Raw genomic sequence first — 27,263 nt, 5'->3', positions numbered from 1 at the left:
CACGTGCGTCGCGTGCGCGCTGTACGAGGACTGGATTTGCTTCGCGATGATCCTCACGGGGATCCTCGCTAACGGCCTCTCTTGCTACTGGATCGGCTCCGGGACGCTCACCTTCACGCGCCCCAAGCCCGCGAATGGCGCGCCCCCCGCGCACGGCATCTTGAACGACGGCGAGCAGATCATCATCCTCAAGGGTCCCGAGGGCGCGGTCAACGCCGTCACCCGCGGCGCGTTCTCCCTCGACTACGGCTGCGGCGAGAGATACCACCGGATCGGGGTGTGCGCGCTCCTCCTCACGACGCAGTTCCTCGCGCAGCTCATCCTCCTCCCGCAAGGGACGAACTTTGGCCAGATCATGTTCCTCACGTCCCTCGCGGTCTCCTGGTTGTACAACATCTACCTCTCGTCGCTCGACCGCGACAGCATCAAGCGCCGCATCCTCATGAAGAAGATCCTCCAGGAGCCACGCATGGCCAAGTACACGCTCGGCACCCGCACCGCCATGGCCGTCTTCGTCCTCCTCGTCCTCGCCGAGCGCGACGGCGCTCATCAGAAGCTATGGCACCCCGTCGCGGAACAGGACGAGGCCGACTCGAAGTCGTTGCAGAGCCTGTTCGACGAGCTCCTCCCGAACGACACGCCCACGTGGCGGGTGTGGAAGGACGCGACGCTGCGCAAGGTGCTCAGTACCACCGCGGCGCGTCCATGTCCGAGCTCGGGGTCCGCGCGATCGGGCAGCCGTACTCGCCGAAGTCCCCGGCCCTGATCGATGCCTTGAACGGGGACGTGGACGCGGCGTTCTGTGCGTACCAGTTCCTGGCCGGAACCCCATCAAGGAGGTGCCACTGCGCAGCGGCAGCGAGGACAGGTGCGTGCATGTGCGAAGGGGCGCCGGCCCCCCGCGACGACGCTGATCTCTCGCCCCGCAGCTTGTTCGAGAGCCCCCCGCGGCGGGCGACGTGCATGTCCCCGACCTTGCCCCCGCGCGGGCCGTTTCCGTTCCCGATGCCGTTCTTCGGCTCGCACACGCACTCCTTGCTGCACGAAACTCGTCGACCGACACTCTGGTGATGTTGAGCCCGGAGCTATACCCGAAGGACAGGGTTTGATTTGGCTCTGCAAGTTCCGATGTACAGCGGGGCTGCGCGGGGCGCGGTTTTCGTGAGGCAGGATGATATTGGAATGATAGGCGAGCACGCGGTTCGGGTCGAGTGTACTGGGCATGGAGTGGTGCGTAGTCTGCATACATATGCTATAGTGATCCCTCATTGTCATGTACCATTGTATACCTTAAGATCGGGCGCAGGAAATTCGCACTTCGTACTGTACTGTAGTAGTATTTGCGGCTTCTTATATGTAGGTCTACTTATCTTTGGTGACGGTATGATACAATATAAGATACCCCGTATAATAAACGCATATCTGAGGCGTCGCAGACTAGAAAAGTCCCCAGACGGTCCATATTCTGGAGGACTTGTTGGCGGATCCCGGGCCGACGGCCCGCCAGGCTCCTCCGGGTTGAACCGACGTCCAGCCGGCGCTCTCCGAGAGCCCAGCTGGCGGAGTACTGGACGCCTTCGACTGTGATCATCACGTCCAGGACAAAATGTCGACCGTCTCGCCAGAAGCTCCTCCAAAGGCAAGGACAAGTCGGCAGAGTATCAAGACTGCACGGCCTGCCGCGTCATTGGCACCGGCGCCCTCGGCGGCTCCGGGTTGTACATGCTCTCCGGGATGCGTGCACAAGCCCCCGGGTCGGTGATGGGGAAGCGCATCATGGGAGGTGTCGGCGTAGGTATGTGGGTTTTGTCTCGGGAATGTGCACGATCTGATTCAGCATTTTCAAGGTTTCTTGGTAGCCAGTTACTTGCGCTGGACGAATTGAAAGACACTCTCAGCTATAGGCTCTCGAGTCAGCGGCGCGTTCGCGCACGATTGTTTCGCGCCCCTGCGCCTTGTGCCATTGAACGTCGAGCAAATTGAACAGGCCAGCACCCGACAAATGCGCACGATCCAACTTTTAATGATTCGTCGAAGCACGCAGCGCCGATGTACCGTACGAACAAACGTACTGGCCGGCGTCATGTCCGAGGGTGCAGCGCAAACACCGCCGCACCGTTCACGCACCCCTCGCCCTTCTTCGAGATCCACCGCCCCGCACGCATCTCCTGACCCACGCCCGCCACCAGCAGCACCGGCGTTGCCCTCGATGCCGCCTTCACCGTCGCCCCGTTCGCTTGCGGGTGTGGTTCAGGTTCCGCGTCGTCGCCGTTCAACCGTGACGGGGCGGCGGCCCACGCGGCGGCGGCGAAGAAGTCTTTCGGTGCGGGGACGAGCTGGAGGGTGTTGACGACGCCGAGGACGGGGATGTGCCGAGGAGTGCGAACGACCTGAGCTTGGAGTCGAGCTTCCAGAGTTTGACTTCGCCGTCCCAGGACCCTGTCGGCGTGGGTGGGTGTGAGCGAGGGCGAGAGTTCAGAGGGACTGGTGCCGAGATGGGACTAGGAGCGCTGAACGCGGACGACTGGGCTGCAGATTGCACAGCACGGCGCAGCGGAGAAGTGCGCGATACGGGGTGCGAGTCCGAAGCAGAAGGAGGTTGTGGAGAAGAGATGACGAAACGCACCGGAAGCGAAGAGGTCGGAGTATCGGAGACTCGCCAGAGCGGTCACCCACCGTGGTTGACGGATCGTGGGGATCTTTTCCGCCTCGACCTGGGCGAGGTCCATGCTGTGGGCGAGTGCTTGCGTGTACACAGGCTTCTTTCGCTGTGTGGACCACAGGGAGATCGACCTGCGCAGTCGGGAGGTGTTAGCTCGGCCATGCGTGGTGGTTCTCTCCGCAGGCGAGGGAAGGAGAGAAGCGTGGAAGGAGCACACAGCAGAAGAACGGAACATACCCGCTATCGCCCCGCTCACGAACGTGGTCTCGTCGATCATCGCGACGCATTCGATACTGCCCTCCACAAACTTCTCAGCCTTCGAGTCCTTTCCTTTCGCCTTCGCCTTCTCCGCCTCATCACCACCGTCCAGGTCGAGGTCGTCGTAAAGCTTGCTGCGCCCGCCGCCGCGGAATACGAGCTGCGTCTCTTCCGGAACCTTCCAATACCGCACCGTCTTGTCGCGCCACCGGTGCTCACCGCGGTTTCCCCGCGGAGCACATCAAGGGCCAGCACGGGTGCTTGGTGCCCAAAGAGCGTCTCGACGTAGCCCATGGTGGTCAAGTCGAAGAGCTTCAGCGTTCGGTCATACGATCCGGAGTACAATTGCGTCGGAGTCTGCGTTGAGGCTGCGCCTTCCGGAACGCGAGAGCCTGTCCGAACCTCAAGCATAAGCTCGCGCCACCGCGCACGCACCAAGGCTGCTCACCGATATGCTGTCCCGATGTCCGCCAAAGCCCTTCACCCACGCATCCTTCTCGACGTCCCACACGCCCACGCGCCGGTCCTTTCCCCCGCTCGCGAGGTACTTGCCGTCCGGGCTGAGCGCGAGCGCCCAGACTTCGTCCGTGTGCCCCTGGACATCACCAGTATCGCGCGACTTGCCCTTCCCTTTGTCTGGGCGGTGTTTTGAAAGACGTGGGCCTGCTTCCCGGTGCGCAAGTCCCACTTGACGATGGAGCCCTCCTTGCCGGCGGTAAAGAGCCAGCGGGCGTCGTGCGAAGCCACCGCGGCGGTCACGGAACACCGGTGCGCGTGTTTCGTGCGCAGAGACGGTGAGGGTACGGAGAGGTCGAACTAAATGCGTCTCGCATCTTGAGCAGATCACTTGGGGGCTAAGGCGGACTCACAGTGCCCGCGACGAGCAGGTGCATCTTCCCGGAATGCTCCATGACGTCCTGTTTTAGTCGCGCAGAGACGAGCTCGCGGTCGATCTCGGCTGCGTCAAATTCGCCGTCGGCTGCGTGGGAGACATGCGTGCGTGAGTGGTGGGGGAATAAGAGCGAGGAACGGGGTGCGCACCGAGCGAGAGGCCCTGCTTCACGCCCTCAAGGTAGAGCTTTGCGAGCCGAAGCCGCTTCTGCGCGGGGGTCTCGTCCTCGTCCTCCTCCCCGCTCTCGTACGCGTTGGGGTCCACCTCCGGGGCCCGCAAGTCCATCTGGTCTATTCCCTCCTGGTCGTCATCTTGCGTCTCGTCGGAGAGCTCTTCGTCGCCCGTGGTACGTTTCTTCGCAGGTGCTGGTTTTCGCAGTTTGCCCTTTGCGCTGTGGGCCATCTTCTTGGAAGTGGAGGGACCTGCATCCTTAGTGCTTGACCGCTTACGCTTGCGATTTTTGGAGGATGCGAAAAAGGCGTCAGGCATGGAGGAGGTGGGAAGGGTGCGTATATGCACTGGAGGGACGCGGTGCAGAGAGTCGGACGAATCGCAGAACTTTTAGGCGCCCGTATGGCACGTGCCGCTTGAAAGATAGACTCCCGCTTGGGGTCCGGGGTCCTTGACACCAAGCGAGGGGTTCGGGGTCTCTCCGTACTGTTGTTTCTTAATCATGAAATGCGAGTTGAATCTTGATGACAGTTCACAGGTACGTCTTGTAGTCCTGCATAAGTATATTTGGAGAGCATTGACGCTTTTCATGTGCAGATTAGACCACTATTTGTCTTGCACAGGCTGGTTATGCATTAAACAACCATCGGTCGGTCGAGCAACGTGCTACAGAGAAAACACCGCCCGTCGATCACCCTGCCTACAGGCCGATCGAGCGATGCTCCGTTGCTCCTGTGGCCATCGTCGACGGATCCGGAATTCTTCCAGGCGGACGAACCGTTCTTGAACTGCACAAAGGCATCCTCCCGTCCGGGATACATATCTAGGGCGCGTTCGTTTTGCTACACCAGAGCCTGCAAAGGCCGCGCCGCTGCCCTGCCCCCAGCCATCTCAAGATCTCATCACATCCGCCACCCACTCTGTCAGATATCGCTCCGGACGACCATCCCAGGTGTCTGTACAAGCAGACAAACATTCCCCGACGCGAGTCCATTTGCACGGCCTCGGGCGCCTCCTCCCCATCTCGCCCTGGAGGCTCCCGAGAGACTGCTATTCCGTGTGCGTCGTGACTGGTCACCGGGCAAGGACTACGACACTAGCGGAGACCAGTGCCCTCACCTTCACACGTACCAGCCCTCTTGTGGCTGCCACGTTTGTCTCCCCACAGGCCGGATGCCACCGAGATGCCCCTTTCAAGGCAAGCCTCGCCCTTCTCCGCGCCCTATCTGAGGCAACCCGGAGCAAAACACGCACGTCCCTCTGCTCTGAATGCATCGGTGCGAAGCGAGCTGCCTCGTGGGCCGTTCGTCAGAATCCGTGAGGTGGACCCCTCTCGAAGCTAGCGGTTCTTCTCCGACACGCCCGGAGGCCACACGCCCTACGGCCTGTTTCGTGCTGCCCGCGCTCACCCGCCCCTTGTCCGCTGAAGCATTGGAGACTGGAGGCGAGCACAAGCTTGGCGCCCGAGGCTGGCGAGGTCTGGGGAGGGGACGAGGCGGGGGGGACGGAGGGCATCGGACGGGTGTGATGGCTGATATCGAGGGCTCCCACACGTTCTGATATTTCTGGACCGCACCGGGAGCGACCTGGAGGGCGAGGCGGATACACGCCTGGAGGCCAACGAGCGAATATTGCCACTCGCGAACCTTCATGCACCGGAGACAGCGTGACCATCACTCCGTCACGCGGTCCGAGGCGCGGCGTGTGGTCGTGTTTGTGCCCAGTGGCGAGGACGGTGTGATATAACGGAGGCGACGCGCGCTGCACTCAATCCCTCCCTCCCAGTCCCTCCTCAGTGCACATGGTCGTTTACACGGGACCTCACCTCTCCGTCGCAGCGCCCTGTCCTCCCAATAACGCACGCTTAGCGTCGCGGGCGCTGCGTCGGGCTTGCCTTTCGACTTCGCGCTCGGGGCGTTTCTCCAACTCTCTCCAACTCTACCACCTCCATATCTCGCTCTCCTCTCCCGCAATGGTGAGTGCTTTCGACATTCCTGTAGCGAATCTGCGCTCAAGACGCGCCTTGAACGCCTAGGTCTTCGTTGGCGACAAGAAGTACGCTTGGTTCGTCCCCCCTATCTTCATCACACAAATCACGTGCGCTAAAGATAGTGCGCTCCAGTGAAACGTGCATCAAAGGTCACCGCTCCTCCTCCTGCAAACACACCGACCGACCGCTCTTCGAGATCAAGAGGAAGGGGCGGCCGGTCACGCAGTGCGAACACTGTCGCGCACTGCGTAAAACTCGCCAAATCCACGTCAAATGCGTCTGTGAATCCAAAGACGCCGCCGACGGCCCCAGCCTCCCACGCAAGGTGTGTTGATAACATTCGACCCGTCCTGCAACCCGATCCGTCTGACCTTGAAGGCCTTGTTGTTCTGTTGCTTGCCAGCTGGCCCCAAGGCCTCCATCCGCGCCGCGTTTCCTGGTGGCTTGCCTGAAGAGCTGCTGCCGGAAGCGTCGGTTGCGTCCCAGCCTCTGTCGGAGTCCGATTCGGACCAGAGCAGTGCGTCTGCTTACCACCTCGTCACTGAACGTGCTCTGACTTTGCTTCTAGGTCCGCCCTGCACTTGCAAGGACGCTGGGAACTGCACTTGCTGGACTCCCCGCGTACGCGGCAAGCGCGCTTCGAAGGCGGGCTCATCCCGTCGCGGCTCCGAAGCCGGCTCTGCGGCGACCGCCAATAGGGATATTTTTCCCAGCCGGGCGGTCTTGTCCTGCACGCTCACTCTGGAAACATGCGACCCATGCTACCCAAACCTCCATCCCCCACCTCCACCTCGGATCGCCCCGGATCGCCCTCCCGAACGTCGCATGACCCTTCCTTCACCCAGAGCGCTCGCCTCCCTAGCCACGGCCTGACTTTCTACAGTCCCTATGGCCGCGCCTACGAGTCGACACGCCCACCCGGGTACTCGCCGATAAGCGGCACTCCTCCTGGAGCACTGCCCAGTCTCATCGAAGGCCAACCGGCTGCAGACCGTCATTTCGGCGACTGGTCTCTCGGTGGGGACAGCTCCGCGTTCTCGGCCTCTCCCATGACCCCTCCGTCCTGCCAATGCGGTCCTCTCTGCACATGCCCCGGCTGTCTCGAGCACAACGGGTCCAACGCCGACCCCTCCGCCACATGCACCAATCCCGCCACCTGCCTCGCATGCTTCGAATGTAATATCAACTCTCTTGCCTCCCTTGCCACGCACACTGCACGAACTGTCTACGACTCCGCATCGATGCTGAACATCGACGACTGGCTTCGTCAAGTTTCCTCCCTTCCCGACATCCCGACCGGCGCGCTCCCTCCCCCTTCATCCATGCTTCCTTCCCCTACCAACGTCAGCCACCCCGAGTTTCAATTCGACACGAACATGATGGATGACTTCGGCATGTGGGGCAACCTGGACAACGTCCCCTCTGTCCCTTCGCAGGCGCCGCGCAGCGACGCGTGCCGCGGCCGTTGCGATTGCCAGCCTGGCCTTTGCAGCTGCCCCGCTGAGTGCTGCGGCTGCTGCCAGGGATGCGAATGTACCAACTGCCTCTACCGTGGTGGCGCCGTCCACTCTTTCCGTTCGCACGGCGGCGGCGACTGCTGCGGTGGGCGCCCTGGCACTGCGCCATCCCCGTCGGGACCAGTCGCGGTTCCGACTACGGTCGTGCACGCTATCGGCGATTCAGGGTACGCGGACGCGTCGTGGTTGGACCCGATGCTGCCCGTCCGCGCACAACCGTCAGCCGCGCGTCGTCCTCGTCTTCGCGCTCCTCTCACCTGTCGCGCCCACCGTCCGCACTCGACCCCGCCTCGGACGGTGCGGCCGGGGCCACGGGCTCGGCGGGCGTGCATGCGTGCTGCGTGTCGCTCGGAAACCTCCGCACGGATGTCGCGCACTCCCGCTCGCACTCGTCGCCGTCGTCGATGGCGGCTTCTCCCTCACCGAGTTCACTCGGCGCGGACCACAACCAGTTCCGGAATGGAAGCAGCGGCTAGCTAGGTGCTGGGACGTTCTTCCGCGAATGTCTATATCTTTGCTTCCTTCCCAATGTGCCCCGATTCGCGATATTCCCTCCTCCCCTTCTCCTTCTCCCGCGTTTCGTCTGCTTCTTTGTTGTTCATACATCGCCCCAATTGCAAGTTCGCTGAACATTGATGTATTCTAGTACCGGGCTGATGCGCCCACCATGCTCTTCCGCCCATCCTCGACTCCGTTCTCGCCGTCTTCACGTACAGTGCATTCATGTCGCGCGCCTGGCAGACTACGCCTTGTCTGGGCGTCGCGAAGCCCTCCTGGTCCCGCATATCTAGATGTGAATGCAATCTTGTTCTTGGACTGCCACCTTACGCAATGACTGCCTCGGCTGGCCAATCGGAGAAACGTTCCCGCACGGTGAAACGGCAGGGTGAGAACCTGGGGCGGGGGTGGGATCTGCGCGATCAACGTGTTGTAAATGCTTTGAACTTGGAGCTCGGACCGAGCTAGCAGCTTCGTGAACCGACTGTCAGATGTTCTTGGATCTAGGATGCGCGGACAATACCGGGATGGAGAGTTGAACCAGAGAGTGTGCGCAGGGGGTGTATGCATCTATATATACGCCTAGGGAAGGACTGTCCTTACACATCAACAACATTGTCCAAACGATTAACAGAGTACTAGCGAGATTATGAAGATCATGAAGATTATGAAGATGGGAACTCTCGTCCCCATACTTACCATGTTGCCCTCTCCGTCGACGACGGTCCGTGTCCTCCACCATGTGCACCGCGCCCGCATTAAGCAGGCCCCGTGTGCAGATGCACTCGGGAAACCGCCACCTCGAGCTGCCTCTCGATCTCCTCCGCGAACGCCCGACACCGCTGCGCCTCCTTCCCGCACTCAGCGCAGGCCATGATCACCGCCAACGCCGCCTCCTCCATCCCCCACACCACACTCTCTCCCACCGCGCCGCCCGGGTCCGGCCGCGCGGTGAGCTCCGCCTCGAGCGCGCGCAGGTACCCGAGGACGAACGCGAACGTGCGCGCGACGCCCGGCTCGGAGCCCGCGACGCGCACGCACATCCACGCGCTGCGCGCGGCGCACCCCGACCGGCCGCACGGCGCGGGCAGCGCGCGCGTCACGCTCCCGGGGCGGTCTTCGCGCGTGAAGAACACCCCGTACGCGTCGGGCGACACGAGCGCGACGGCGGCGGCGGCGCAGCGCGTGCGGTAGCTGAGGAGGCGCGCGGCCGCGCGCCCCGCCTCGGTCCCCCCCGTGCCGGGGGGCACGGGGCAGGACGGGAGGCGGAGGGTGCGGCGCGCGGCCGCACGCGCGACGTCGGGGAGGGACGCGGAGCAGGCGAGCGGCTGCGCGTCGAGGTGGTAGGGCCGGCGGAGGGCGTAGGGGAGCTCGAGGAGGACGGGGGAGATGGCGTACTTGCGCGCGGGGGCGATGAGCACGCGGATGTCGGACAGGGTGACGTTGGGGTATTCGAGGCCGGGGTGGATCATCTGGAGGATGAGGGCCCAGACGGCGCCGGACTCGGGGACGAAGACGGTTGGTTTGAAGTTGGGGGAAAGGCTTGGACGGGGGTACTGGATGTGGCGGACTTGGGCGCCGAGGACGGCGATGTGGACGTGGAACTGGGTGCCGTCAGAAGTACACAGGATGACGTCGCCGATGGAGGGGTCTTGGAGGGGAAGGGGGTTGGAGAGATGCTGTTCGAAGCGAAAGTCGGGGAAGGCAGTGGCGGAAGTCATGATCTGGAGAACACACAGTGGATTTTGAGAGTCGTGCGTATAAATATATCAGACCTACTCTTTTCAGTGGGCCATTGCCACCAACCGGAGCTCCGACCATCTGGAAACGGGCATGCAAATTCACTGAGGAAAGGCTTGTGCAACGGTTGTCAAGTAAGTGACAAAATCCTACCACGCTGTGATGTTGACGCTTGTGTTACGAAGATGTCAAGTAGCTCTATGATTGTAGAGTACAATGAAGGCCCATCGCTACCGCGAAAAGACCCAGGTTGAAACACGCCTCGTCCAAGATAGACAATCACGCACCAGGAGAAACACGGCCCAGGCGGAATCAACGCTCCGGGCGAGGACCGTAACCTTTACAAAGCCGATGGAATAACACTGAGCCGAATTAAGTAGTATCAAGGAGTGAACATCGTTCAGCATGCAGTGCGTGCAGTGGAGGTAGCAAACAAGGGTCACGCCAGAACGCGACACACTTCGATCACGTCATACAAGCGCCTACAAATCGTGTGCATGTGCGCAGGAGACATCCTCCTCGCGCTTTGGGGCTTGGAGTTCCGGCGAGAATCCGGAGAGCGTGCATTGAGAGTGCCTGCAGGTGCATATTGGCAGGTGTAAATTGCATCAGATAGCAAAATTACCATACCTCTTGCTTCTTCAATGCGCCGCCGTCGGAACACCGTCTTAGAACTGGAGCTGCACCTGCAACGAGCAACGTCAGATGTATTCCCCACTTTCAACCGTCTGCACACTCACTTGGGAGATTGCGGTTTCAATCCTTGCCTCAGTCTGTTCTGCAAACGTGTTGCATCTTTCGTAGATGGTGCTCCTGCATGTGGCGCAGCTGAGCACCGACGTCACAATGATGGTGAGGAGGGAGGCATGTCGAGCCAGCGAAGGATCTGGCCGATGAGAGAGTCCCTTTGAAAGGCCGTCGAGGTATTCGATGCAGGATTTATATGTGCTTTTCCATCCGTCGTTTTCGAAGTAGATGGGTTGTGTCGGTACCGAACAACTAAAACCTCTCGAGGTCGGGTTACAGGGCAGTAGTATGTCTGCCTGGTTCATCACCTCCGTGATAAGAACGGCAGCCTCGCAGCACTCTTCCCGGTACCGCATCAACCGACACACCGCATCTCCACCCACGAACTCGAATGCCTCCGCGGGCCGTGGGCACCCCGACATTTTGAGCGTGCGCCGCGCCGCGACCCGCGCGACGTCCTCGAAGCCCCCAAAACATGCAAGCGCGTACACTGCGTACGGGTGCTCGTCCAGGAACTCGGGGGAGTACAGCGGCCCGCGAGCGTGGCCCACTACCCCGGGGATACCGTACTTGCGTCCAGTGGCGATGAGCGCGCGTAGGTCCGCGAGGTCGAGAGGGGGTTCTTCGGCGAGGTAGATGAGAGGCAAGATCTTGGACCACACGGTGCTCGCCTCCGAGACGTCAACCGCTAGCTTTTCTGTGATGGTCGGGCCCTCGGTGGAGGATGTAGTAGGGAGAGGGGGGAGTGTGAACATGTCGGCGAAGAAAGGGGAAGCGTCCGCAAGGCGGCGGCTGTGCACGTGGAACTCAACGTTGTCGGAGGTGCGTATGATGATGTCCCCGATGGAGGCGTCTTGGTAGGGGAGTGGAGTAGTCATCTGGGAGGTGCTGAGAGGAGATGCTATGCGGCGTGAGCGAGCAGCTGGAGGTATCGGGGTCATATAACATGGGATGCAGGCGCTGCGGCAGCTGCAGGTGTCGGGGTAGTAGATCATGGGGTGCAGGCGCTGCGGCAGCTCTTTATCCAGAACTCAATCGCCCGAACCTCAGTGCACATGCGATCGGAGACGTGAAGAGAAGTCGCAAACCAAACATGCGACTTCGCAGTGGACTTGTAAGACTATGATACAAAACGTTTGATTACGACAGCGACACTGGGAATTGGTCAGTCCATATATCAGATGGCCAGCGAACGAAGAGATGTACTCAAACCCCATGCATGCTCAAAGCCCACCATACTTTTGGACGAACTGCTTGTGGAATGTCTCCAACGCGCCGACGTACTCCTCCACACCCGGACAAAGGCACGTCAGCCGGTAGTGGTGCTCCCCATCCTTCTGCCCGAACCCGGACCCGGGCACGACACAAATGCCCGTCGCGTCGAGCAGCTCGAGCGCATATAGCGTGTCTGGGCTCTTCCCCAGCCTCTTCGCCTCCTCGACCGCCTTCTCCGGGAGCTCCACCTTGGGGTACAGGTAGAGCGCCCCTGGGGAGTCGACGCAAGAGACGCCGGGGAGCGCGTTGAGGCGGCTCGCCATGAGTTGTGTGCGGTGGCGGAGCGCAGCGTGGATCGTGCTCGTCTCCTCCTTCCAGAGCGGATATGAGGGGTCGTTCGGTCGGGGCGGGCGCACGAGGCAATCGACGCCGATCTGGCCCGAGAGCGGCGGGCAGAGCGTGACGGAGGCCATCTTGTAGAGGAGCGCGCGGACCTCATCCGAGACGTTCGTGCACTCGAAGTAGCCGCCGCGCCGGCCGCACTCGCCCTTGACGCCCTTGGAGATGGAGTGGAAGGAGAAGAGCGGGATGGGGGACTGGAGCTCGCGCACGACCTGCTTGAAGGAGTGGAAGGGGTGGGTGTCGGGGCGGTGGAGGTTCGCCTGGTAGACCTCGTCGGCGAGGAGAACGAGGGAGTGCTCCTCGCATAGACGGACGACGTCCTCCATCGTGCGCTTGTCGAGGATCGCGCCCGTGGGGTTGCCGGGGTTGATCACGACAAGGGCCTTGGGCTTGACACCGTCCTTTTCGGCCTTGACAAGCGCAGACCTGATCTCATCGAGTGAGGTCGACCAGCCGTCCGGCTCGGAGAGATGGTAGGGAAGGGCAACGCCGGAGAACTGCGCGAGCGTTGCGGTGTAGAGCGGGTATTGGGGTATGGGGATGAGGACGCCAGTCACGTTGGGGGTAATGAGAACGTTGAGAATGAGGGAAACGCCGGCGGACGCGCCGGTGGTCAGGAAGATGTGTTCGGGGTCGCTCGGGAAGCCGTCACGCTCTGTAGGTGCGCGTCTCAGGACCGGGGCGCGACGGAAGCGCATACAGCCAGCAGAGACGCACCTTCGATGAACTTGGCGACGCTCTTGCGGATGAGGGGAACGCCCTTGCTATGCGAGTATGCACCAATGGACCCGATCTCCTCCTGCAGCTCCTTGGCGCGGTCGATGACATCTTGTGGCCACTTGCCCTGGACAAGGTCCGCGAGAGGCGGGTACTCCATGAGGGCCGCAACCTGCGCACAAACTCCGTCTCTCCTCCGCACATGCAACGAGGCAGAAAGCGGACTGACCTGACGCGTGAATGTCAACGGCGGCTGGTCGAGTCCCTTTTGTTGGGGGTTGCCGATGTTGGAGGAGATGACCTTCAGGAAGGGCAAGTCCTTGTTGCCGGACTGGAGCTGGAGGCGGAGGTCCTCGGCCTTGATGGCGAGCTCGCCGCGGACGGCGTACTGCACATTGCGGACGGCGGGGTTGAGGTCTTCGGCGAGGAGGGGACGCATGGTGGGGGCTGAGACGGAGAAGGGGCGAGAGGGCTGGAACGTGGAAAGGCGGTGGAGGGGGTTATGTACACCGCGAGGATGACGGGGGACCATGGGGGGCTAGACTGGCAAGCGCAGGCAGCTGGGCGGCGACCCCCGATGATGGGCTCGATAGTTATCACTGGGATCTCTGCGCGCGGATATGCCAGCCCGCAGCAGAGAGGCTCTGGGGAAGAACGCGCGTCGAGCACGTTGTCCACGACGACGAGGCGAGTCACCCCGCACTCGCTAACAGCCTGATCTCAGATCCCCGAAACGCGGAGGTCGTCTTAGACAGATTAGATTCCGGTACTTATGACTTACTTGAGGGTGACGTCAACTCACGTGATCGTTCTAATTGTAGACGCCCGCGTGAGCGCGCCATCGCCCGCAGGACCGCGAAGCATCGCGCTCAACGTTCGTGATGTCGCACGAAGGTGCTCGAACAGTCTGTCTCACCCTCTCCTCCTCGTCCACAAAGTCCCTTCATCTTGGCCATTTCCCTTGATACTCGCCCTCCCTGTCGCCTAAGCCTCTTATCATCGTCACCATGTTTGGTTGCCTAGTAGCAGGTCGTCTCCTCCAGACGAACCTTGCGCAAATCGACGAGACGCACGCGACATTCGAGATCCACAACGCGACCGCGGTAAATCACCTCTGTGTCTTCTTGCTTGGAACAGGTGCGTCGTAGTACCTTCGCCAAACGTCTCCTGCGCTCAACTTCTCTTGTGCAGTCCAGTTCCCGGAAGGCTATGGCGCGACCGTACACTTTTTCTGGCCAGGCAAGGGTTTCCAATTACTTGGGATGTATGTCAGTTCTCTTTGGCGTGTTGACTGTACCCCTCTCATACCCTCTTCCCCGTCCAGGCTCTCCAACGAGAAGCCCTCCGCGATCTTCCGTGTGCGCGGCACGTACGCCGCACAGTCCACGGACGCTCACGCCGTATTCACCGGCGCAACCTCCTCCGCACTCACCCTCGTCACCCCCGGCTCACCCCCGCCCACCGACGTGGTCGCGCACGTCGGGATATCCATCGAGCCGCTCTCCCAGATCCAACAAGAAGTCGTCGCGCTCCCCGGTCAAGGTCAAGCAGTTCTTACCGCCGAAGGCAGGGCGACTCAGGCTGCGGTCATGGCGGATCGCGTGGTCAAGAATCTGTTCAACTACCTCTCGAGCTTCGTCGACGGGAACCCGGCAGCGATGGGCGCGGACGTGATGATCCCGATGGGCATGATTGGGCGGTGGTACGAGAACTTCATGGCGAAGCTGCGGACTTCCGGGGCGGGGTTTCTGGAGCGGCAAGAATAGTGAGGTCGGTATGGATGCCAGTGATGGAGGTGAGAGACTCTGTCTACTTCCCGTCGACCGTTCGGTGGTCAAACATGTATTCAATCTCCTGTACAACACTTTCAAGAACAAGAACCCATCCCTCGCAGCTCGTGCGTGATCTAGTTCTGGGTTGCTTTCCTTGTACCCTCCGGGTACCATCAGCTTGAGCGTAGTCGCGTGTAAGCGTCCAACTATGCACTTCGTACGTCACATCCGCACGGGTCAACTCCACGTCAAATACTTACGGCTACGTGTAGAAAGATAGTCTAAGCGCCGAAAAATGCGACGTGCGTTGAGAATTGGTTAGAAATTCGCCAGCGATGGCCGAGGCACCACCGATGGTATGGTAGCTTGGATCACTCATGATTCATGCTGTATTTGCTCACGAATCCGCTTGGATACCAAGTTCCCAAGCTCACTATGAACATGACGAGGTAATGTAGGAGGGTCCAGCGCGCTACTTCTTGAAGTCCTCCCGGTTCAACCCCACTCTAACGCTGAAGGAGTGGCTAGTGTTCCCGTGTACCGGTAATTCCCACTGTTGCGGCAGAGGGAAGCCTGGAATTTCAACCCACCGTCAATGACTCCGTGTCATGTTGATATGGTGTCTTTATGTTAGTACGTGGGCAACCCGTGATTATTGTGGATGCAATGTAACGACACTGCTTACAGATATGGAGAGCCCATCGCACGCGGCGGAAACACACCACAATCCAAGACGCAGTAATTGCTGCCAAAGACTTTCACTACCGAGTAGGGCAGACAAATACCTCTTACCTAAAAAACTGTTCATAGCCCAGAGCGCCGCCGATGGGAGCGCATTGTGTCCTACTCTATCGGCCTTGTTGGAAACCACCCTCCTTTACATATAATGCGAAAAGCTGCGGTGCACTCAGCTCATTGAACGACCCTCAGTTGATTGTCTAGCCTCCCCCAACCTTTTCGCCCAGTGTTCAGCATGACCGCCTCCAACCTTCCTGTCGTGGTCGTGAGTCCCCTTTAATGTCGCAATGTGCTTTTATTGATCGTTATAAAGATAGGAGCAGGTCCGACGGGGCTCATGACTGCGCTCTGCCTCGCCAAGAGCGGTATCCCGGTTCGCATCCTGGAGAAGACGCACGAGTTCCATCGCATGTCGCGTGGGAGCGGCCTGCATGTATGCCTGTCACTGCTCCTTCAGGTCGTTTCATCTTGCTAACTTCCAGCTCGTCGCTCTCAGCCTCGGACGCTTGAGTATCTTCACATCCTCGGCCTGCTGGAAGACTTCGAACGCCTCATCGTGGACATGCCACCCGCGCGGGCGTACAAGCTCCCCGGTGGGACGGAGGTGGCTCGCGAATGGGACATTCTCGAGAAGCCAACGAAGACGCCCGACCGGCCTTATGTGGGTAACGTGTGTTGCTCGTGCGGAAAAGAGGCTCATGTTTTCGTCCTCGCAGGGCCTAGCCATGATCAGCCAGTTCCAGAACGAAGATATCCTACGCGAGCATCTCGCTGCCCTCGGCATCCGCCCAGAGATGGGATGTGAGCCGCAGTCGATCGAGCAGAACGACACCGCTGTTGTCGTAACGGTGAGGAAGACCAACGCGGACGGAACCGCCGCCGGCGAAGAGAAGATCCACGCAGCCTATGTAGTGGGCGCTGATGGAGCTAAAGGTGGGCATCGAGCTACGTCGTTGCCGAACATAGCTTAACCGCCTCTCAGGAATGTCTAGGAAGACCATCGGCGCAACGTTCGAAGGCAAGACGGTGGATGAGGACGGCGGTGTCTGGTTCCAAGCAGACGTCGAGGGCGATGGCTTGAGTTCAAACGTGAGTGTGATTAGAATCCGAGCACAGATCACGACAGGCTTATGAGGGTTCTGAATTAGTATTGGCATATGTGGATCATCCCAGGAAAAGCGACGTGCGTACTGTTGCAATGAGTATGGGGTGACGGCTATAGACTCACTGCATCGTAGGGTCATGCTGCGGCCCGAGGGCACCAACGGAGGCTTCCTGATAGGTGTCGTTGGAAAGAACTTCGATCCTGCGGAGGAACTGATGGATTACGACGCGGCCATTGCCTTCTTCCGCGAGAACACTGGGCGCACCGATTTGGTTTTCAGAAACATGCACTCCCTGTTTCACTGGAAGTGAGTCGCGGAACGCAGTATGATGTGATCATGAGGCTGATTCAACGCAGGCCGAAGATGCTCATGGTGAACAAGTACTCGGAGGGCCGAGTTTTCATCGCAGGAGGTACTGCATCCCGACCCCCTTCCGTTCAGCGTTTAGACTTCCTAACACAATGGCCCAGATGCAGCGCACATTCACTCACCCACTGGAGGCCAGGGCCTCAACACGTGCGTTGCTGACGGGGTAAGCATACTATCTGCTTACTATTCGTCGGAAATTACTCACACCAGTCCCCAGATCAACCTCGCATGGAAGATCGCCCTCGCGCACAAAGGCCTCGCGACAGCAGACCTGCTCACGTCGTACCACACCGAACGCCACCCCATCGCCGCCGAGGTCATCAGAATCTCGAGCTCGCTCTACGTGCAAACAGTAGCCACGAGCGCGGAGGATATCAACGTCCCCGTCACCGCAGAGGAGTCCAAGAAGGGCGGTCTCATTCGCTGGCGTGTCGCCGGGCTCTCGCAGCTCGAGATCAACTACCGCTGGAGCCCCGTCGTCTACGACGCCCGCGGCCCCGCCGGCCTCAGCGAGGCCGAGATGCGCGCGTACGCGTACACGGGCTACGGGCCCGGCGCGGAGGTGCGCGCGGGTGACCGCGCTCCTGAGGCACCTGGGCTGGTCGATGCCGCGGGGAAGGCGACCTCTCTCTTCGCGATCTTCAAGCCGGACGCGCACACTGTCTTGGTGTCGTGCGCCGACACCGGCGACGCGACGATCGTGGACGTCGTCGACGCCGTCAAGGCTCTCCCGGCCGGCCTCGCTGTCCGAGTCGTCGCCATCGGCTCGTCTGTAGTCCCGAACGTCGAGCGCGAAGTGGAGGGAGTCTATCACGACGGGGCCGGCTGGTTTGGACGCGCGTACGGGCTCATGGGTGGAGCTCCGCCTGTCGTCGTGGTGCGGCCGGACGGATACATCGGGGCGTTCGCCAACGACGCAGCTGGTCTTCGAGAGTACTTCTCCAAGATCGTCGTGATGTGAGGCTTGAATCGTGGTCGCTGTTCTTGTAGGGAAAGCTCTGTTGGTGTGCACTCATACGTGACATGCGGGCGAATAGTATTGATTGGAGATACTACATAATACATGAATGGCGCATGTTGGCTTCCCCGCCGCGCGAGCGACGGGTACTAGTCCCGAGGGCCACGAAGAGGCCCGCACCGATACCTCGGGAAGTATATCTAAACGGAGGTCGTAAGGCCGAAACATAGGTAGACATAGGCATAGAGATGAGAGCGACAATAGATGGGAAGAGAGATCAAGGACGGGCCGAGCTGGGGCCAGCGCGTACGAGTGTCCCGGAGCCTCGAAACATTCCGCGAGAATTCACGGAGCAGCATTCATCGGGTCGTGCGCGCCGCCTGACGATCGCCGTCCTTGAGGACATGGGTGCGGGGAGAGGGGAGAGGGGGAGAGCAGTCGAGAGAAAAGAAAAGCGGATCGAAAACTGAGAGCGGCACGCACGACTTTCCCGGAGCCAAATCATTCCGACAGGCTTCGCGGAGTGGCAACCATCGGGAGTGCGCGTACCGCCTGGCGCGGGACCATACCCTACTTTCGCCGCTGGATTGGACAGCGGGAAGCGATCGACCGCGCCCTTATTGAGCCTGTACGTACGACTGGCCTCGAAGGCGGTCGCTGCGCGGTCAAAGTCAGATCACATTCTAAACGGACGGTAGACAAGCGACTCACTATGTCGGGGGACTGCTATTGAAGGCGCAGCTGCTGTGTGGGAGTCAGCGTCGACGTTGGCGGAGAGTGATCGGAGAAATACGCACAAACCACAGTTATTTTGAAACGCGTGTCGCGCAGCTCGTGAGAACCGTCGGCGAGGACCATGAGGGGTGGTCCAAGATGCATACGCGCCTCGTCTCAACCTCACGTGCGGTGCGGCGCGAAGCCGTTGCACGCTGTCTCTCACCTGCCCATGTGGCGGCGGGGATCGCGACGCGCGAGCGACGCCAGAGCCTCGGTGCCGGGCGAGGAGAGTGACATGAGCCGAGCCCTAGCGGATCGGTCAGCGGGAATGGTGCACGACGATGGCGAAGTCAACTTACCTTCGAGGTGCCGTACGCGTTTGGTAAGGCCGACATTGCGAGTCGGAGGGCAGTTGTGTGTCAAAACCGGCATGCCTCACCCGGAGGTGAGCATGTTGCCGTCGTCGTCGAGGCGGGTGGGAGGTGAGGGTGTCGTGTGCTGCATGAGCAGGTGTGCGTCGCGGGGAGAGAGCATCGCCGAGGTGGTGAGGTGGGGGGTTCTGAGGAGAGAGAGAGCGCAGGGGAGGGGGGCTTTTATCCTCGTCCGGCAGACCCCACCGCGAATCCCGAAGCCCATGCAGAGCACAAGGTCGCGCACTCGGCTGGCACGATACTGGGGTTCCGAGGATCACCTGGCCAATCGCCTCCTGCACTTCTTCGCGCCCAACCAAGACCAGGTGCTTCTCGGGTAAGAAGATGCTCTCGGATCACACAGCAGTCCCTGGAAATTGATTTTAATCAACAGAAGCTCTCAGCCGAGTCCCGACAGAAGGGCCTACTCACCGAGCGCGAGAAAACTCGGAGAACGATCACGGCGACCAGGGCGCAGGAGGGCACCGCAGGCCGCCGTGTGTCGCGGATTGGTTGCAGAGCCCAAGCGGCGGCTCAAGAGTCCGATCCAACGGCATCCCGAATGATTTGGGGTGCTCGAGTCAGGCCCCGGCTGGACTGCGGAGTTCAAAATGTGTGGCCAAACAAGCGTTGTTTGGTGTGGGCGTCCTTGGTTGAAGTTGTGGCCCAATTTGGGCCACGAAACTGGAGATTGCTTGACGACGCTAATGTCAGCTTGAGAAGCCCAAAATGACACTCACTCCTTTATAACAGATGATGGTCTGCGGAGCATTAAGCTTTACGGACTATCGGCTACGAAAGCGACGAATAGTGGGATCCAAGCGGGCATAGACCGAGCGTTGTTGTATTTTGAATCATCGGGAAATCGACTATCTCCAACCGTCGTCGAGGGGAAGGATGTCAGACGTCTCGCCGACCTTGGAACGCACGTTACGATAGGAAGGTCGTCTAATCAGACAGCGTAAAGGGGCATACGAGGAGGACAAGGATAAAAGGCGGAGAAACTCACAGGACATGCTGAACGCGCCCGTCTTGTATGTATCCCCAGCTCGTCCATCCATTGCTCAATTTCCATCAATCCTTCGTGCCCCATGACTGTCTCATCGTCCTCCACTCCTATCTTGTCCACGCTGGGGTCCTTCCACAACCTATTTGCCGCTTCGAGCGCGGGTCGTTCATGTTTGGTGCACATGGCGGAACAAGGGAACTTGGTCCCGAAGTAGAACTCCGGCAGGGGCGTGGGCAGAAGCATCTTGGGCAACGCGGAGTTGGCAAGCGGAGGCGAAATGAGAAGGAGGACCGTGGCGGGATACGAGGAGATGTACGGCTGAGCGATGAGGGCTCCGGCGCAGCGCGCGATGATGACGGGGGTGAAAGGAATGGATTAAAGGCGGATACGCGAAGCAACCCCTGCGAACAAGACATGCGTTAGCCTCGAACGAGACGGAAGCCCGCCACGTAAGAGGGGACGGCGTTGCTTGCACCCCGAAGGAAGACAGCCACGAAAAATAATGACATATGGGGTATGCATGAACGCAGCGTGAACTACAACTCACCACTCTCATACTGTCTCATCACCTCTTGCGACGAAACGTCCCCCGAGCGACGCGCAAGGTCGAGTTCGAGATGGGTGAACCCGCGCCGCGAGAACCAACTGCTTGCGGCCTGTCATTCCTGCAGGACGGTCTTCTGTCCGACGCTCTTCATAGAGGCTGTACTGACCCTTTCGCCAACGACGGAACCCAGGTGCTAGATGGCACGAAGACGATGGGAGTCGGGTCTTGTCTGGGTGCAGACGCAGCGGGCGTTCGGAGGAGGTAGCGGGTGCTTTGTCGGCATAGTTGAGGCAGCCGAGTCCGTGGGATACGTTTTGCCCAAGTTTTGCCGCAGTCCAGGAACGTGAAGAATATATTGTGGAAGTAAGCAGTCGCAGAGTTGGTAGGAAGAGAGCTTGGAAGGGTGGCAGCGCGAGCCTCTGCGGCACGCCGGCCCGAAGGCAAGCCGAGCCTGACCTGTTCGGTGGGATCAACTTTTCACTTAGGCCCACCTATTTTACAAAAAAGCACACTGTCACTCAATGACACACTGCATAAACTTGCATAACGGAACAGGTACGAGTCAATCTTTCTCTTTGGATTGCACTAGAGTTGGCTAACATACTACAACTTTGTCGGTAGAACTTCATCAGGCTATGCAACACAGCTCGTATGTGGAATACACACACCCTGCGTGACTATGGAATCCCCTTCGAAAGCTTAAACACCTTGACGGTGGACTGGGGGGCTTCTGGCCCGGTGATCTGCTCCATGTTGGCAGCGGTAATGGTCGTCCACTTCGCACTCTCCTCGAAAAGCTTCTCCTCCGCCTTCTTGATCGCCGCCTCCCGCCCCTCCTTGCTCGCTCCTGCGTTCACCGCCTCCGCAATCGCCAACCCCATCTCCAACCCATCCAGCATCGACACGTTCGCCCCCATCCCCGCAAACGGCGTCATCACGTGCGCCGCGTCCCCGATGACCGTCACCCCGTCGACGTGCTCCCACCGCAGGCCCGGCGGGAGCATGTACAGCGGCCGGTGGTAGATCCCGTCGTCCGCGCCGCGCTCGACGAACTTCCGGAGCACCGGCGCCCACCCCTCGAACTTCGCCAGGAGCACCGCCCGCGCCTCCGCCGCGTCCGCCGGGAGCGGCCAGTCCTCCGGGCCGCGGAACCAGGCGTACGTCCGCACGCGCCCGTCGCTGTTGCGCTGCGCGATGAGCATCTTGCCATCCTCCATCGCGAACGTCGTCCCGTTCCCGACCAGCGCGCGCGCGTCCGCCATGTCGGCGCGGTCGACGACGTCCGGCGCGACGACGATCTCCGCGCCGGTGAGCCCGGCGTAGTAGCGCTGCGCGGGGGTGACGAGCGGACGGACGCGCGACGCGCCGCCGTCCGCGCCGACGAGGACGTCGACGACGGCGGTGCTCCCGTTCGCGAACGAGAGGGTGTGCGTGCCGTCGCCGTGCGGGGTGACGGAGGCGAGCGCGTGGCCCCACTTGACGGAGTCGGCGGGGACGGCGTCGAGGATGATCTGCCGCAGCGCGCGGCGGTCGATCTCGGGGCTGATGTCTTCAGGGCGAACGTCACGGTCGCCAGTTATCTCGAGGAGGACGCGGCCGTCCTTACCACAGATGCGGGATTCGTCGCCTTCGGGGCGCGAGACGGCCTTGAAGGCGGCCTCGAGGCCGTTCTCGTAGAGCGCACGTTGGCCGTATGCCCAGCGGAGGTCGAGAGTGCCCCCGAGGTGAATGCGGGCGGACGGGCTTGCATCGCGTTCATAGAGGGTGGAAGGGACGCCGCGCTTGACGAGGGTGAGGTGGAGGACGAGACCAGCGGGTCCGGCGCCGACGATGGCGATGCGCGGTGGGGAGGTTGTGGGAGCCATGGTGCGGAGTGTAACTGCTGCTGTCGTTGAAGGCTTCCTCGCGCTGCGTCATATATACCGTGGAGCGAATGTGGAGAGAACGAAAGGGAGAGCGTTTCAGGACGTCCTCTAGCGAGAGAAGCCCGAATATCGATCATCCAGTCAGCATTCCCATGGGGTCCCAGAAGGACGCAATGTTGAGTCCTCACGAGTCAATTGGGCTCGCCAGATATCGCAGCATTTGTGCTGAACGGTGCGTTGTTGTCTGGTCTTGGCTGTCAAAATCGCGGACGCAGGCGTGGGTCACGGTTCCCAGCACTGAATTGGCCGAGGGTGACTGACATGTTCGTTACAAACGCAGGCGCAACGGTTAGACCACGCAGCATTTCCCAGTGATGGTTTGCATATCTAGTGCCTATATTCTTCCCGTGAGACAATGAACCCTCGTGAGCTTCCCAACCACGAGCGGACAGGCACACTCACCTGCGGAAACATGACGTGTTACACCCATGTATCGTTCTGCGACCGAGGAAATATGACGCATCCCCGGAGCCGTTCTAGGCGACCGATTTGACCGAGGGTCTGTATGTACTATGGAGCCGCGGACTGGATAGTGAATGTTTGCACGATCAGACCTTGGAAACTAGACAGATAAATGAGTGAAAGTGTACCTTCTCATAGTGAACTCAGCCGACTTTCAATTCAAACCCTGCTCGAAGCATCGAGTGCGTCGAAGACATACCCGCCATCACTTTACGCCCCCGCCCAGATTTTCAAGAGATGGCTCCAAGTCCATCCAAACGTTCAAGCTCCGACTTCCCTTGTCACCAAGTTGTGCCTGTCGCGCGATGAGCGAGAAATGAGCGAGAAATACACGCCATCCTCATGTCAGGGTCTGCTCGCTCACCATGCTGGAGCAGTGGATGACGACGCACCTTGCAGCCGAAGATCGTCTCCGGCGCAGTTCGGGCCCTTCTCGGTGGCGAGGATGTTGTGCCGCGCATCGACGGACGCGGAGTGAGTCACGGCCGCGCTCAAAGAGTTCGGTGCGTTTCCGCCGGAGGTGAAAGCATGGTTGGATAAGCCTCTGCCGCGGACAGCGAATGGAGACCAGTGCTGTGTGCCCAGAACGGCGGAGAAGCGGAAGCCGTCGCCGACGTTCACGGCGGTGTTCTTGGAATGAGCAGACGATCTTCGTCCTCGGAGCTGCACGCAAGGGTGTGACGTACGTTATTCTGACGACCAACCTACGATCCGTCGACAGCAGAGCTCTCGTGGCTGGGCTCGGTCGAGATTCCTGCGACTACAACGTCATCAGGACTTCCTTGCTTGACTGTGGTGTTGCATACAAGTATCTGCGACAGCGCCTGTATAGCCTGTATCTTCAACTCAATTGGAACTCAGCTGCACAAGAAGTCTAATATATTCAATCTCCGAAAGTCCAACTCCTAGATTCCTCGATCTAATCCGCTGATCGCGATCCCACCAGGACCTGGTCTCGCATGGCGCAGCGCGTGCCCACATCGCGCGGAGTTGGCTCGCAGTGCAACCCAGCTGGTCGCTCCAAGCGTGAAGCTTTGAAACTTGAACGTGAACAACGCGGCACCCTGCGTTGGCGACTGTTGCCGGTTAGCGCCAAATGGCTGTCAGAGAGCGGCTCTGCCCGCCGCGCTGGCGAGTTCGAATCCGGCTCCTCCGATTCTTCCGGTCCCCGTGCAAGTATTGTTTTTCTTCTGGAAGAGAGCGAGCCACGGCGGTTCCAAAGACGCAATTCTTTCCTGTGAGGATGAATGGGAAAGCGCGAGCTGGAACGAAGAAGTGCGCCGTTGATCAAATTGGATGCCGGACGGAAGAAGCCGAGTGCAGCGCGTCAATAAATTGCGCGTCCGACCGAACATCCTCGCTGGCATAGGTTTGAACGACTTCAACCTCCCGAGTCCCTGCCTGCCCGCATCGCGCTGTGTGGTTTCTACTGCCTGCGTGTTTTATTTCCACTTCTACTTCTCGCATGCCTCAGTTTTACCACGTGGAGCTAGGTAGCCGGGATACACTCTTTCCGAAAGGGCGATGCGATGGCCACCCCCTAGGAGAGCAGAAGGCAATATGCACTGACCCACGAGGCCTCCACGCTGATTCACGCCGTGTTGCTGTTGCTGGGTAAGTTCGAGTGTCTTTCCGCACTATTTTTGTCTAACGTCACTCCGAGTCCGACCTTTCGGTCTGTATGCATGTACAGCACTGCTAGCCTGTGCACCGAATGTCCGTGGCATAGCAGTCGGGAATGGTGCGCACCACGCCCCTTCGTCCAGAGTTTGGCAGAAAAGCGCCTGTAGAAGGCACATGGTCGGTCTTCTGTGGGCGCACAACGACCCCTTGATGGGACGAGGAATGCAATCAAGGTAAGTCACCGACGATCAATAGTACGACGCCCTCTGACAGCCCCCAAGTCTGCAATACTCCGCAGGACTGAGCTCGCGAATGTTGAGGGCTGTAGAGGATACGGCCACAAGGATCTCGCTTCAGCGCAAGTCCCATCCAAGCCCCTTCACGTCCACCGAGCTGTAGGCTGCAGCACTGCATATGGAGCCGAACCCTGAGCCCCCACGCGTGGTGGCCACACACGCCAGTTCACACGTGGAGGCGGCATCGGCCCTCTTCCAGGCTGTACGCTCCCAAGTACGACTCGATGACAGCACAGGCGTCCTAGTGGCATTGCCAGGGGACCGTTACTTCAAAACCAGGCAGCAGCATCTCCCGTTGACTATACCTCTCTCCCTCATCTAACAGCATCCAACGCTGCCGACCATGCACTCGGCTCCTCGTCATCCCGCCCACGCGCCCTTCGACAGCAAGGACTCCGATCTTGTCCTCCTCTCGACTGATGGAGTCGAGTTCCTTGTGCACAAGGCCATAATAATGGTCGTCTCCCCTTACCTGGCTCGGCTTATTCCCCTCGCCTGCCGGCCTCCCCCTTCCACCTCCAGACATCGCCTCCGTCCAACAATCTCTCTCCCCTTCCCCGCCGGGATCATTGACCTCTTCCTACACTTCGTATACCCCGTCCCCGAGCCGGCCCTCGACTGGACAGACTGTCGCGCGCTCCTCGACATCGCGCAGCATCTCCTGGCGCGATCCGTCATCAAACGCGTCTCCGCGCATCTTCTCCACCCTCAGCACCTTTACGAACGCCCACTCCCCATCTACGCGCTTGCCTCCCGCGCCGGGCTCGACTCCGTCGCGCGCACGGCCGCGCGCCGCTCCCTCCTCTCCCCCATGCCCCCCGTCGACGAGCTCGCGCGACATCTACCCGGGTCCTCCCTGGGCCGCCTGCTGGACTACCGCCGCGCGGCAACGAAGGCTGCGCGCGCGGTGGTGAGCACGCGCAACGGCATCCCGCGATGGGTGCAGCTCCAGTGGCGCCGGCTCTGCTTCCTGTCCGAGTGCCCGTACGGGTGCGCGGACGGGCCGCGCCGCACCCTGGCGTGGCACCGCGTCGCGAGCGAGAAGATCCTCGTGCCGGTGTGGTGGGTGGAGTGGATGGGGGCGGTGCGCTCGGCGCTGGCCACACGCGTCGACCCCGCGGTCGCGCGCGACGAGCGGCTGCTAAAGATCGCCGTGCAGAGGGGCGCGCGCTGCTCGTCTTGTCAGAGCGCGGTGATGTGGGACCTGTGCGAGTTCTCCAGGATCGTGGGGGATGTTCTGGAGGAGGCGATCGCGTCGGTATGTGTCTCCGCTGGCTTGTTACGTATGCAGAATGGGGTGCTCAGGGTCAAGGTCAGGTCACTCTCGAGGTGGACGACCACAAGCGCGAAGACGGCACCAGCGACGACGACTCCGAGTCCACCTTAGTACCGTCCGTCAAGACGAACTACCTTTCCTCCGATGTGAATGCTTCTTCAGATACACACCGTCTCCCTTTCTCAACTTTAATCGTTTCCACAGAAACCTGTCTACCCTATGTACGACTATTATTTCGGCGTCATGACGAGGCGCCGCATCAAGACTTATGATACTGGAAGTGCGTTCAGACTGTGACCCTGCCTCGACGACTGTCTGACGTGCTGTCTTTCCTTATAGAGCTCGACAGCGACGACGAGGAGCTCGGGAGCTGCGTGTCGAGCGCTCCTCCTAGTGACCTGTGATACCCTACTACTCTACGTATGGACACATTGGGGGTGTGCTTAGTATATGCTCTTCCACCGGTTCTTGTCAGGCTGTAATTGTAGCATTAGCTCACAATCACAGGCGTTTTTGCGTACCCTGCGCCACATATCCAGTCCAACGTGTGGACGAACGGCTCTGAAGGGTTGAAGGTTGGTGCACCTGTTGTGATAGTGGTGACAGCCTACTGAACCTCCTTGTTGTAGGAATTCCCTCTGACCACAGAGCATGTTGCGCAGTGGCGCCTGGCGCTGGGGCCTTGCCGGAGTAGTGGACCACTCTGCGCTTGTCAAGCGGTATCCTTCAGTGGCTCAAGCTTGGGGCTGACCTGAACCTCTCAGATCCGCTTTGTTGTGGCCATTCGCATATATAATCCCCTGCTGAACTTGCTGAACGACCGTCGTACCGCGCAGACTCCTCCAAGTCACCATCCACTCGATTTCGCTCTCGACACTCATCTCAACGAAGATTCTCACCATGGTCTCCATCGCTCATCACTGTATCGCCGAGGGCCAGAAGACGGACACGCACCAGCAAGCCATCAAGCAAGATAGTTCCCCAGATCCGATCATCAGGCCCCGGCCGCCCATCGTGTGGCAGCCCACCGTCACCCCGGAGTCGTTCTCGCCGACCTCCTACTTCAGCGACTCCGACTCCGAGGACGACGGCGAGAATGAGGACGAAGGCCCCGACACCGTGATGGACGACAACGGCCTCGGCTCCTCCTACGGGGGCGTCACTACCGCGGCCCCGAGCGACGGCACCTCGACCTTCAACGTCACGGTGCAACTGCCATTCGCATGCCCCCACCACGGCGTGCCCC

The 27,263-nt window shown here is 60.3% G+C and overlaps 13 protein-coding genes across 13 annotated transcripts; 6 read left to right on the top strand and 7 right to left on the bottom strand.

Moving 5' to 3' along the window:
• Positions 1-4: 4 nt before the first annotated feature.
• BXZ73DRAFT_30008 (uncharacterized protein) lies at positions 5-703 on the top strand (the record flags this gene model as incomplete). Its single annotated transcript, XM_048017786.1, has 1 exon — positions 5-703. A coding segment is annotated over one exon (699 nt), but the record flags the coding sequence as incomplete, so codon positions are not given.
• A 1,378-nt stretch (positions 704-2,081) lies between these two features.
• On the bottom strand, positions 2,082-4,301 carry BXZ73DRAFT_92686 (WD40 repeat-like protein; the record flags this gene model as incomplete). The annotated part of the gene is made up of 9 exons (XM_048026449.1): positions 2,082-2,390; positions 2,423-2,439; positions 2,627-2,793; positions 2,896-3,116; positions 3,140-3,294; positions 3,356-3,545; positions 3,578-3,736; positions 3,790-3,899; positions 3,962-4,301. 9 exons carry the CDS (start codon positions 4,299-4,301, stop codon positions 2,082-2,084), a joined length of 1,668 nt encoding a protein of 555 aa, XP_047872867.1.
• Positions 4,302-5,955: 1,654 nt separating this feature from the next.
• On the top strand, positions 5,956-6,307 carry BXZ73DRAFT_92685 (copper fist DNA binding domain-containing protein; the record flags this gene model as incomplete). The annotated part of the gene is made up of 3 exons (XM_048026448.1): positions 5,956-5,958; positions 6,019-6,047; positions 6,106-6,307. 3 exons carry the CDS (start codon positions 5,956-5,958, stop codon positions 6,305-6,307), a joined length of 234 nt encoding a protein of 77 aa, XP_047872866.1.
• A 424-nt stretch (positions 6,308-6,731) lies between these two features.
• On the top strand, positions 6,732-7,966 carry BXZ73DRAFT_106321 (uncharacterized protein; the record flags this gene model as incomplete). Its single annotated transcript, XM_048016593.1, has 2 exons — positions 6,732-7,657; positions 7,714-7,966. The coding sequence occupies 2 exons, from the start codon at positions 6,732-6,734 to the stop codon at positions 7,964-7,966; spliced, it is 1,179 nt and encodes a 392-aa protein (XP_047872865.1).
• A 780-nt stretch (positions 7,967-8,746) lies between these two features.
• Positions 8,747-9,709, bottom strand: BXZ73DRAFT_106320 (uncharacterized protein; the record flags this gene model as incomplete). The annotated part of the gene is made up of 1 exon (XM_048016592.1): positions 8,747-9,709. One exon carries the CDS (start codon positions 9,707-9,709, stop codon positions 8,747-8,749), a length of 963 nt encoding a protein of 320 aa, XP_047872864.1.
• A 720-nt stretch (positions 9,710-10,429) lies between these two features.
• Positions 10,430-11,416, bottom strand: BXZ73DRAFT_54503 (uncharacterized protein; the record flags this gene model as incomplete). The annotated part of the gene is made up of 1 exon (XM_048021178.1): positions 10,430-11,416. One exon carries the CDS (start codon positions 11,414-11,416, stop codon positions 10,430-10,432), a length of 987 nt encoding a protein of 328 aa, XP_047872863.1.
• A 282-nt stretch (positions 11,417-11,698) lies between these two features.
• BXZ73DRAFT_54520 (transaminase) lies at positions 11,699-13,248 on the bottom strand (the record flags this gene model as incomplete). The annotated part of the gene is made up of 3 exons (XM_048021182.1): positions 11,699-12,747; positions 12,810-12,981; positions 13,039-13,248. The coding sequence occupies 3 exons, from the start codon at positions 13,246-13,248 to the stop codon at positions 11,699-11,701; spliced, it is 1,431 nt and encodes a 476-aa protein (XP_047872862.1).
• A 568-nt stretch (positions 13,249-13,816) lies between these two features.
• BXZ73DRAFT_54469 (DUF775-domain-containing protein) lies at positions 13,817-14,575 on the top strand (the record flags this gene model as incomplete). Its single annotated transcript, XM_048021173.1, has 3 exons — positions 13,817-13,946; positions 14,001-14,073; positions 14,134-14,575. The coding sequence occupies 3 exons, from the start codon at positions 13,817-13,819 to the stop codon at positions 14,573-14,575; spliced, it is 645 nt and encodes a 214-aa protein (XP_047872861.1).
• Positions 14,576-15,554: 979 nt separating this feature from the next.
• Positions 15,555-17,755, top strand: BXZ73DRAFT_106317 (FAD binding domain-containing protein; the record flags this gene model as incomplete). Its single annotated transcript, XM_048016591.1, has 10 exons — positions 15,555-15,584; positions 15,633-15,752; positions 15,816-15,980; positions 16,036-16,252; positions 16,302-16,408; positions 16,468-16,502; positions 16,558-16,731; positions 16,782-16,837; positions 16,896-16,957; positions 17,012-17,755. 10 exons carry the CDS (start codon positions 15,555-15,557, stop codon positions 17,753-17,755), a joined length of 1,710 nt encoding a protein of 569 aa, XP_047872860.1.
• A 342-nt stretch (positions 17,756-18,097) lies between these two features.
• On the bottom strand, positions 18,098-18,864 carry BXZ73DRAFT_106316 (uncharacterized protein; the record flags this gene model as incomplete). Its single annotated transcript, XM_048016590.1, has 6 exons — positions 18,098-18,132; positions 18,302-18,409; positions 18,464-18,496; positions 18,550-18,637; positions 18,693-18,776; positions 18,829-18,864. 6 exons carry the CDS (start codon positions 18,862-18,864, stop codon positions 18,098-18,100), a joined length of 384 nt encoding a protein of 127 aa, XP_047872859.1.
• A 1,054-nt stretch (positions 18,865-19,918) lies between these two features.
• BXZ73DRAFT_30881 (uncharacterized protein) lies at positions 19,919-20,263 on the bottom strand (the record flags this gene model as incomplete). Its single annotated transcript, XM_048017799.1, has 1 exon — positions 19,919-20,263. A coding segment is annotated over one exon (345 nt), but the record flags the coding sequence as incomplete, so codon positions are not given.
• An 849-nt stretch (positions 20,264-21,112) lies between these two features.
• Positions 21,113-22,300, bottom strand: BXZ73DRAFT_54468 (monooxygenase FAD-binding protein; the record flags this gene model as incomplete). Its single annotated transcript, XM_048021172.1, has 1 exon — positions 21,113-22,300. One exon carries the CDS (start codon positions 22,298-22,300, stop codon positions 21,113-21,115), a length of 1,188 nt encoding a protein of 395 aa, XP_047872857.1.
• Positions 22,301-25,084: 2,784 nt separating this feature from the next.
• BXZ73DRAFT_54488 (uncharacterized protein) lies at positions 25,085-26,314 on the top strand (the record flags this gene model as incomplete). Its single annotated transcript, XM_048021175.1, has 3 exons — positions 25,085-26,005; positions 26,071-26,163; positions 26,222-26,314. The coding sequence occupies 3 exons, from the start codon at positions 25,085-25,087 to the stop codon at positions 26,312-26,314; spliced, it is 1,107 nt and encodes a 368-aa protein (XP_047872856.1).
• Between the last annotated feature and the right edge of the window lie 949 nt (positions 26,315-27,263).

This window comes from Epithele typhae, assembly GCF_022376455.1.
Source record: "Epithele typhae strain CBS 203.58 chromosome Unknown BXZ73scaffold_80, whole genome shotgun sequence".
In the NCBI taxonomy this organism is placed as follows: Eukaryota; Fungi; Basidiomycota; class Agaricomycetes; order Polyporales; family Epitheliaceae; genus Epithele; species Epithele typhae.
Note: the sequence above shows the minus strand (reverse complement) of the source record. Positions and strands in the feature narration are given on the sequence as shown.